Raw genomic sequence first — 10,682 nt, 5'->3', positions numbered from 1 at the left:
CCCCAGTGATGAGCGCCACCATCCAACCCTGGTCAGCGGCTGCACAGGCTCTCTTGCACCTGGGAGGATGCACCTGGGACAATGCACCCGGGAAGACGCTCCTGGCTCCTGGCATGACTGCTCACCTGTTTCCGATAGACATAGCATGCGGCGATGGCGACCATGGTGGATTCTCCCACAAAGCCCGCCAGGAGGGAGCCCACACCCAGGGTGGCACCATGCACCCTGCAGATGAGAACACAAAGGCAATTTGTCTGTTCAGGCCAAGTCAAGGCACAACCGTCAATGCCAAAACCCAGGAAAGTTCAGTGTAGCCTAGAGACAGCCGAGACCAGCAGCGTTCTCCATCATCTGGCTTCTTAAGGGCCTCAGCTAACAATATAATGTGTGAGGGGAACTAGGAACTTGGGGCTGGGCTGCCTCCCCGCAACTGCACATGGATCCCACAGCATTTCCCACCCTCCCCAGGACACTGGGAGCTCCCTGAGCCCAGGGACCATGTCCTTCCTCTCTTCTGGTTGTCACATCCAGCAGACTAGCCCGTGCAGGGTAGGCCGGGCCCCAACAGGAGCTCAGTGGCTATTGCTCGTGTCTGACCTGACCCCAAAAGCACTTTCTAGAAGGGATCCCAAGAGCCTCCACCTGGTACCTGGGCAGACATCATTTCCGATCTAGACATGCCTGGGGATTTCCCATGGAAATGTAGATCTTAGACCTCTGGACACAGTATTTAAGTGGCAGAAGGACCCACAGCCCCAAATTCCCTGACCACATACCCCAGGTAGGGCAGGACCACGAGGCTGGCGATGAGGACGATGATCCGCAGCACAGAGCTGGGGGCCAGGACGAAGGTTTTCTTCAGCGTCATCAGCCACCCGGTAAGATGCGCCCTCACTGTGACTGTAGAGTAGAGAACTCATTAGCCGTGCCCACATCCCATGTCGGAGAGCCAGGGGCTGCCTGGGACCCTGGCTTTGCTGCTGAGACCCTGGCCATCTCATCTTCCTGCTAGGGTTCCCAATCCCTGTCCCTGAACCTGGGCCCAGCTGCTGGGCCAGCCTCCTCACAGCCCTTTGGGTCTAGACTGCTGGGGGTAGGCAGGCTCCTTGCTCCACTGGGACAGCATCTTCCAGGCAGCCTGGCTGCTCCTGTCTAATCCTGTCCCCACACCTGCCCTGCTGCACCCTCTGATCATCCACCTCTAGAAGAGAACACTCAGACAAAAGTGGCAACATGATGGGGCTCTAGTGTGATGCTGGGTGAGCAGAAAAGCTGGCACCAGAAGCCATCTTCTCCCTGCCTGTGGTCAAAGGCACAGGGACAGAGTGGTGAGTAGGAGGAGGAAACTGCATGTCCCCACTTCCCTCTGTGCCTTCCCTGTGCTGGTCCTGACCACTTCCACCTTTCTCTTGGTCCCTCTCCTAACAGTGCGGCCTCTCCTCTGGTATGCTGCCATCTCACAACGGGCCGCATGGCTTCCCCATGCCCTGCCTCCTCACTGGATCTCTGAGCTGCAGGAGGGCCGTGGGTGGCCAGCGGGGAACTGTGGAAGGCACAGGGCTGGCCCTTGTCAGTAAGAAGGCCCTGAGCATCTAGATTTCATCTGAAACTGGAAAGGCTTGAGAAAGTGCAGGGCAGGGCCTGACCTCCCTGTGGACAGCACCAGGCAAAGGCTCTTGGAGGAGAAAATACTCCTTCTTGGGATAAAAACTCCTTTCCAGGATATGCTGGTTTGGAAGGAAGCCTCTGCTGTCTTGACCTAACAGTGTGTCCTGCCTTCCCCCTGGTGGAAACCTTGTATTAATTTTAACGAGGCTCGTTTTCTTCTCTTAGGCAGACAGACAAACCCACTGAGGTTTCTGACCAAAGGAGAGAGTCAGGGTCCCAGGTGTCTGCTAACCAGGCTGGCCCAAATCCAACAGATTGCAAAGAGTGGCAGGGCCTGGCAGCTGTGTGGAAGCCCTTCATCTTACAGGCAAGGAAGTGGAGTCCAATGGAGCTTAAAGGCAAACTGCATACCCAGCTACAACCTGCTCCCAGCTGGGGCACTCCAGGCCCCTCCTCTGGTCACAGCCATAGGAAATTAACTGCATGTGTCTCAATCTGCAAGTGCAGCTTCTTCTAGATGGTGGCACCTTCCAGAGCTTGGTTCACCCTGTGTCTACCCAACAAAGTCCAGATGCCATCCTGGTGCTGTGATCTTCCAGCCATTTCTCCATTTCTGTCACAGTCCAGAAAGTGACACTACAAGGCCTAAGAGCAGGGGCCACCCCGTCAGCCCTGGCCTACCTGGGCTCCATGGCTCCTTTCTTTCTTTCTTTTTTTTTTTTTTTTTGAGACAGTCTTGCTCTGTCCCCCAGAGTGGAGTGCAGTGGCATGATCTTGGCTCACTGCAACCTCTGCCTCCTGGGTTTAAGCAGTTCCCTGCCTCAGCCTCCCAGGTAGCTGGGATTACAGGTGTGTGCCTCCACACATGGTTAAGTTTTTGTATTTCATAGAGATGGGGTTTCACCATATTGGTCAGGCTGGTCTTGAACTCCTGACCTCAGGTGATCCAACTGCCTTGGCCTCCCAAAGTGCTAGGACTACAGGCATGAGCCACTGCACTCAGCCCATGGCTCCTTTCTTAAACTCATTGTGGCTTTGTAGATTATGGCTTCCCAGTTTAATGATTTAGGTGGATCTTTTTGGGAAAATTATTTTTGACTAGGTGACACACGTGGTACAGAATTTAAAAGGTACAAAAGGGAATAGAGTACAAAGGCCTTTTCTTCCCAGTGGTGACTTCCCAGGCCCTTGGCCTGCTTCCCACAGGCAACCACTGTTAGCAGCTTGGTGAGTTACTTATAGAAAAAGAATGTAGCTATGCAAGCACTTAGCACACCCATATGATGATACAGACACATGTGCTACATATTTGTTATGGAAATGATTGCATACTAATCAACCATTCTGCAACCTGCTTTTCTCATTTTACCTAGAACGACCTCATTCTTGTAGAGTATACACCATACCACTGTATCAGCTTGGTGTAATAACTTTCCAACTGGCTTTTGTCTCAGCCATGGGCGGTTCCTTTCTGACCATCCACCATCTGGCCTCCAGTTGTCCTGGAGTCTTCCTTTCTCCAGCAGTCCTTCTCTTTGCATAGCTCCAGGCCTTAGCAATAAGCTCACTCTATTTTTCCTTTTTGATTTTACCGCTTAAATTAAGGTATTGTAAAACTGGCTTTTTGGTGCACAGTTCTGAGAATTTTGATACATGAACACATTTGTGTACTACCACCACCACAGTCAAGGCAGAGGGCAATTTTAGGTCTACTTTCTTGACTATTTTTGCAATCACTGCACTTTTAAAAACAAGTTATACAGCCAGGCTCAGGCCTGTAATCCCAGCACTTTGGGAGGCAAAGGTGGGCGGATCACTTGAGGCCAGGAGTTCGAGACCAGCCTGGACAACATAATGAAACCTTGTCTCTACTAAAAATACAAAAATTAGCTGGGCATGGGAGTGGGTGCCTGTGGAGGCTGAACAGGAGAATCGCTTGAACCCGGGAGGCAGAGGTCGCAGTGAGCTGAGATTGTGCCACTCACTGCATTCCAGTCTGGGTGACAGAGTGAGACTCCATCCCAAAATAAGTAAAATAAAATAAAATAAAATAAAAACAAGTTACACCTGTTTGATATACTTCTTGAACTCTTAACCTGCTGGCTAATGTCTTTGCATCTTTGTAAGCCACAGTGAAATTTTACATTTGTGTTGTTGACACGATTGCAAACATTTCCAAAGAAAGATTTAATGAGGCATCAGGATAAACAGGAATATTTCTTTCATTCTGTTTTTCTTTACCTGGAACTGGGAAGAAGGAGAAGATCCTCAAAGGAACAACACAGAGTTCTGCAAAGGCAAAGTCCACTCCGATGATGTCTATCAAGATTTTCTCGGACACGTTCGGTGTCCAAAACATCACGAAACAGAGCTGGGGAGAAAGACATTGAACTGGGTTGTGAGGAAAAGGTATAAGCGAGTGAAATGAGCCAGTCATGTATGGCACAATCCTGGGAGAGTTGCAAGAGGGACAACTGGCCAGACTGGGTGGTGGGCATGCTGGTCCCAGAGCTGCCACCGCCTTGCTTGGCCCTCTGCTGACCACAGAGGCCCTGGTCCGTGTGCCCTGGCTGCCCCCAGGAGACCCCCACAGCAGAGCAGATGTGGCTCCTCCAAGAGTGGGTCATTTCTGAATGGGTGAGCAGGCCTGTTCAGAACCAATGTGCTTTGGGGCAAGGCTTAAGGAGCGTGCCACACAGCTCAGTCAGTGCCGGGTGGACAAGTTTATTCATAGAATTTTTACAGCTTTAACAAATAATAAAAAATGACCTGAAAGTACTTGGATGTATACAGAACCACATAGAATCAGCACATATAATGAAAATGGAAATATTAATATTTAGAGTAAGGATCAGCCTATGAACCTTTCAAAGTCTAGTTAAGAGAAGAGACAGCAACAGAATGTGGGACTCTGGAAAGCAGATGGGGAGGTGGTAAACTGATGTAACGAAATGCAGGAAAAGGAAATTCTGAACCTGAGGGGGAAAGGGGAGCTCTCTCCCCACCTCCCTTCCCCAGAGATCAGAAGTGTGGCACAGGTCCTTCTGGAGTCGGGGTGAAGGCAGGGTCCAAAGCGGATGGCTGGAAGTTGACTTTGTAGGCAATCCATCCACAGCTCCCGCTGCACAGCGGGTGATGACATTGCCCCAAATTTGACAGGACACAGGAGTTGAGTGTCTGGATGAGGTAAAACAGCAGGGTACCTGGCATGGCTGAGGGCAGAGTTACTACAGGTTGTGTATCCCTTATCTGATGCTTGGGATCACAGTGTTTTGGACTCTGAATTTTTCAGATTTTAAAATATTTGTATTATACTTACAGGTTAAGCATCCCTAGTCCCAAAAGACGAAGTCCAGAATGCTCCCATAAACATTTACTTTGAGAGGCATGTCAGCAATCAAAAGTTTCAGATTTTGGAGCATTTTGGATTTCCTATTTTTGGATTGGGCATACTCCATCTGTACACGAAAAACGGGGATTAAGAGAAAGATGACATTTGCATGTTCTGGCTTCCTCCCTCTTCTGTGCTCCCAGAACATGGGAAACTAGTTGAGTTCTTCCCAGGCAGGAGACCAGAAATGGTCTCTAAGGAGTCTGACCAGCCCGGGAGATAAAGTTCCTAAAAATTAGTGTCTCTCAGTGAAGCAGCTCCACTTGACCAGCCATCAGTGAGGCCCTTGCACGTGATAAATCTCATTCTGGTGCTCACACCTTCCAATAAACTAATAGTCTCTGGATAAGGTAAAATGCGTGGGCTTGGGGGTAGAAGGCAGAGTTACTGCAAGTAGTAACTAGTGCCCCACTTACCAAAATGAGCAGCCAACCAGGGAAAATCAGACTTTGACAAAGTCCTCCAATGTGAGGAGTTCAAAACAAAAGAAAAAGCTACAATTTAAGAGGAAACAAAGACAGTACGGTGGTGGTGGGGGCGTGAAAAGGAAAACTTTTCTCCATTAATATTCCCAGAGAAACGGGAGAAGCACTATACCCATGAAACAAGAACAGGAGAATGTTATAAAGAAGACATTCACTCTGGGTGCAGTGGCTCATGCCTGTAATCCCAGCACTGGGAGGCTGAGGCGGGTGGATCACCTGATGTCAGGAGTTTGAGACTAACCTGGTCAACATGGTGAAACCCGTCTCTACAAAAAATGAAAAATCAGCTGGGCATGGTGGCGCCTTCTGTAATCCTAGCTACTTGGGAGGCTGAGGTAGGAGAATCGCTTGAACCGGGCCGGCTGTGGTGGTGGTGGTGGAGGTTGTGGTGAGCTGAGATCACTCCATTCCACTCTAGTCTGGCAACAAGAGTGAAACTCTGCCTCAAAAAAAAAAAAAAAAAAAAAAAAAAGAAGGCATTGACAGAACAAAAAAAAGTTCTAAGAATTAAAAAGATGAAAGTAGAAAGGAAAATTCACAAGTTAACAATGAGATAAGTTTAGAGAAGCCTGCCATGGAGACAGAGCAGAATCACGAAGCCTTGCAAATACAACACAGGAGAACAGTTAAAGAAACAAAAGTCCAATCCAAATAATAGGAGTTCCAGAAAAGGGGACAGCGTAAATCTCACACTGAAAGATACCAGTTTCAGGACTGAAAGGGCCCATCTGGGGGAGGTGGTGCCGTGCACAAGAAAAGCCCTATCAGGGCACGTCACTGAACACCACTGGGGATGGAGAGATGGTCCTATGAGCTTCCAGCCTCAGGCTTCTCGATAGCACTGAAAGCTAGAAGACAAGGAGCAGTAATTTCAAATGAAGTATTTCTACTCTAGAACTCTAAACCAAACTATCACTCCAGTGTGTTTAAAAGAAAAATATTTTCGGCTAGGCATGGTGGCTCACTCCTGTAATCCTAGCACTTTGGGATGCTGAGGGAGGCGCATCACCTGAGGTCAGGAGTTCAAGACCAGCATAGCCAACACGGTGAAACCCTGTCTCTGCTAAAATACAAAAATTAGCAGGGCATAGTGGCAGGTGCCTGTAATCCCAGCTACTTGGGAGGCTGAGGCATGAAAATCGCTTGAACCCGGGAGGTGAGGTTGCAGTGAGCCGAGATCACACCACTGCACTCCAGCCTGGGTGACAGAGCGAGACTCCGTTTCAAAAAAAAAAAACTAAATAAATAAAAAGAAAAGAAAAATACTTTCAATATTCAAGGCCTTAAAAGTTTTACCTTCTGTACATACTTTTTCAAGAGGCTATTGGTGGGGGTTGCTCTGCCAATGCGAGTGAGTTGTGGAGCGGAAAACAGAAAGGCACGGGTGAAGCACAAGACAAAAGCCAGGGGAATCTCTGGGGCGGAGGTGAAGGCTGCGAAAGGCCCACAGGTCAGCTGATCTTCCCCGGAGCAGGGAGAAAAAAGGCTCCAAGAGATGCTAGCTACCTAATGTGCTTGAATACTTGAGATTTATACCACGAAAGGAAAGCGTGGGAATAACTTAGTGTTAAGTACACAGAAAGCTAAGAAAAATGATAATTGAGACAATTATTAAGTCCAGGAAAAACTACCGCTGTTTGAGAAATGAAGGGAATCAGGGCTTAGCCTTCAGCGTTTATTGCAGTCATAATCCATCAAGAGTTGGGGAGTGCCTCCGGGAGTAGGAAAGGGATGGGGGGAAGTGAGCAGCGCTGGAAGAGGTGGACTGGGGACATGGCTACTGTGAGTAACAATCCTGACAGAACTCACTTGCAAAACTTGGTGCTGATTTTAAAAATCTGAATTTAAAAGTGCAACAACCTAACCTTGGAAGATCCTGTTAAAAACTTGCCAGTTTCATCAAATATTTATCTCCTTTTCTTAACATGCACGTTATTCTTCTCTAAAATAAAACTGAATAGATTCTAAAATGAATTACAATAGTGTCAGAACAGAACACTGGAATTTTAGAATATGACATTCTTTTAGGCTCTGAGTACATTCAGTTTCATGGATTTAGGCAAGCTCTATTTACTATGTCATGTTGACATATTCAAGAAATACACTGGAGATCTATTATAAATATATTTCACTTTTTAAGTGCAATAGAGCCATTCTCCCATGTATTTTCAGCATCTGGGAAAGTATATTTCACTGTTATCATAATGGCAGAGGTACTATCATTTAATCCTACTGCCTGATGACAGTACTCACACCCCATTTTTGACATGAAGGAAAAAATACTTCCGTCGGTCTAGCAACTTGATGCTCAGGGACTTTATTATTTGAATGCCCTGGACAAGTGGCCCTGTTACCTTTTTCCCACTGTGAAGCTACTAGCCTGCAACGGTGAGACATTGCACACAGTCACAGCCCCAATGGCGGCAATTTCATGTTACAGTTTGAAACAACACTGAGCATGGAGTTGGAACACTATTTCCCTGTCCATATCCCACCCCCATAAACACATGGGTCATCCCTGCTTCCAGCTTTGCTCTGTATTGGGCCCCCAATATGTCCCATAGCAGTAAAACTGCAAAGAACTGAACTAAGGGATGACTGCCTTACAGTCTGGGCTGGCTCTGTGCTTTAGAACCTACAGAAAGGAAGCCATTCTTTCTGTTAGAGAGACCTAGGCCACATACTGCTAAAAAACTTAAGCTTCCAGGAGAACCATTAGTGTGCTGTCTTTATTTTGCAGCCAGCAATGATCTGAATGTGAGATAATGCCTCACACAAATGTTGCAATCCCTCTAGGCTTTGCAAATTCCTTGTAAAGTGGCTCTTCTGTTCAAGGAACCAGGGAAAAAGGAGGGTGTAATTGCAAGTCAGAGAGAAAGATGGCGCAAATGGGCCTCTGTGGCAGACAAGCCAGGTAATTCCTGCACTGGGGTCCCCACATGGGTCATGTTTGCCCAAAGGCGTTTTCCTGTCTTGTGGGAGATCAGTTAATCTCTGGAGCGGGAAGTCCAGTTTGAGGACACAATAATAGTGAGTGTGCCCACATCACACTGACATCAGTATCAGCCAAGCTGTGTCGGCAGCCACAGTTCTGGTACCTTGAACACAACCACGGTGCTAAGTAAGGTTTGGTGGATTTCTTTCTTTCTTTTTTTTTCTTCTTTTTTTGAGATGGAGTCTTGCTCTGTCACCCAGGCTGGAGTGCAGTGGCAAAATCTTGGCTCACTGCAACCTCTGCCTCCTGGGTTCAAGCAACCTCTGCCTCCTGGGTTCAAGCAATTCACCTGCTTCAGCCTCCCGAGTAGCTGGGACTTTAGTCACCTGCCACCATGCCCGGCAAATTTTTGTATTTTTAGTAGAGATGGGATTTCACCATATTGGCCAGGCTGGTCTCAAACTCCTGACCTTGTACAGATCCACCCGCCTTGGCCTCCCAAAGTGCTTATAGGTGTGAGCCACTGCACCCAGCTCTGGTGGATTTCTAACAGGAGCTTCCTGGATGGTGGCTCAATATTCCATTTCTAAAATTCCACAGTATGATCCAACTTGGCACCACTCAAGTTGGATCCCCTCCAAGACACCACAGTATGTCACTCTATTCTTTATCTGGGTCTCTATGCTGAGCACACCCTAAATGCCCCTTGTCAAAGCCATGTACCAACAGAAGTGCTTCTTCAGTTTTCAACACATACACCCACAGCCCAGACTGGGTCTTCATGGGTTATCGGAACTGGAAGCTGTTAGTCTGATCTGGGGCTTGAACTATCACAGGTAACTAAAGAGGAGGAACGCCATATTTATCAAAGCCTCCTTTCTCTCCCTCCCTGAAATCTCTGAAGCTTTTTCCATGCTTCCAGTATGAAAATGCCACTTCACTTTTCAGCAGGTTTTTCAACGAGTGGGTCTTTCTTGCACATATAACTTAGGTATACAGGTAACTTAGAAAGGAATACATTTAACTTAGAAGTGGGTATGGTGTTTATTAAAAGCGATAGTACCTATCTGCAGGTGAGCTCTCCCTAAGCAAAGTACTGAGCCCTATCATAATAATCAGACTACATTTAACCAGTCCATTTCAAAAAACAGGAAGCTTTAGAAGTTCCCTTGACAAAGAGTATTTCAGGAACAGTGTCATTTTAATGAGTTCACCCAGAGTAGTCTCAGCTCAGAACATGCCTCCCAGTTGACCATGACGTGCTGTGTTCTTCAAATATTTGCAGAGCCTAATGACATTGACTTTTCCAAACCAGAACACAACCCTAATAAACTCCTAACAATGAACAAGAGTTGTTCCTCTGAGCGGCTGCAAGGGTGGATTTTTTGCTGTCGAGTTTGCTGTCAATATTCTCACATTAGGACACAGCCTTCAAAACAGAATAATCCACACAGTGTCCAGATCTTGTTTTTTCTATTTATTCTTTAATAAAAGCAACAAGGGCTCCTTGGAGAAATGACTCATTCTAGGACTAGGACTAAGGCAGAGAATATGCAAGATGGTTCGCTTGGAGCATCTATGTTACGAGAAGGAAGGACATGCCCCAAAATTAAAGAATGGGAACATAGCAAGGGACACAGAAACCAGGCAGGAGGAGCTTTCAAATGGCCAGAGCAAAAATAATTTGGGCAACAAAATAAGTACAGCAGTATTGAAATATATTCCTAAATAGAAAATAAATATCCATGAGTCCATAGGGATAGAAATAAAAAAATGGCAAAGAAGGGACAAATGTCCTGCTCAGAACTCTAAGTAATTCATTAGCTAATCCCCTCTAAGGTGGGCAGAGCAGACCTTCCTGCTCCTTCCAAGGAACTTCCTTCTCAAGAGAACGAAAGGAAAGGCATCCTGACAGCAGAGGAACATGGCTGACATGATCCCAGCCACGTAATCGAGGGCAATATCCACAGTGGTAAGTCAGGTTGACAGCACGTGCCCTCGATATGATGAGAGTGGCACTTGGTCTCTGTGGTCTTCCTCCCCAGAATCCCTAAGCCCAGCCTTAACTATGAGACAAACCCCAGACAAACACACATTGAGGACTTTCTACCAAATACCTGACCAGAACTTCTCAAAACTGTTGAGATCTTAAAAACAAGGAAAGTCTAAGAAACTCCCAGAGACCAGAGGAGGCTATGGAGGCATGATGACTAGACATACTGTGGTGTCTTGGAGGGGATCCTGGAAAAAAAAGAGCTCATGA

General features: G+C 47.1%; 1 protein-coding gene across 3 annotated transcripts in view; it reads right to left on the bottom strand.

The window, feature by feature from the left end:
• The window catches only part of ANKH (ANKH inorganic pyrophosphate transport regulator), a 165,820-nt gene that overhangs the window by 2,892 nt on the left and 152,246 nt on the right, over window positions 1-10,682 (bottom strand). For all 3 annotated transcript variants that reach the window (XM_002745105.6, XM_035291756.3, XM_078365651.1), the window contains 3 exons: window positions 3,850-3,979; window positions 777-900; window positions 126-225 (listed from right to left, as the gene is read on the bottom strand). In XM_002745105.6, coding sequence (XP_002745151.1) covers window positions 126-225; window positions 777-900; window positions 3,850-3,979 — 354 coding nt within the window. The remainder of the gene's footprint in view (window positions 1-125; window positions 226-776; window positions 901-3,849; window positions 3,980-10,682) is intronic.

Source organism: Callithrix jacchus, chromosome 2 (assembly GCF_049354715.1).
Source record: "Callithrix jacchus isolate 240 chromosome 2, calJac240_pri, whole genome shotgun sequence".
Classification (NCBI taxonomy): domain Eukaryota; kingdom Metazoa; phylum Chordata; class Mammalia; order Primates; family Cebidae; genus Callithrix; species Callithrix jacchus.
Note: the sequence above shows the minus strand (reverse complement) of the source record. Positions and strands in the feature narration are given on the sequence as shown.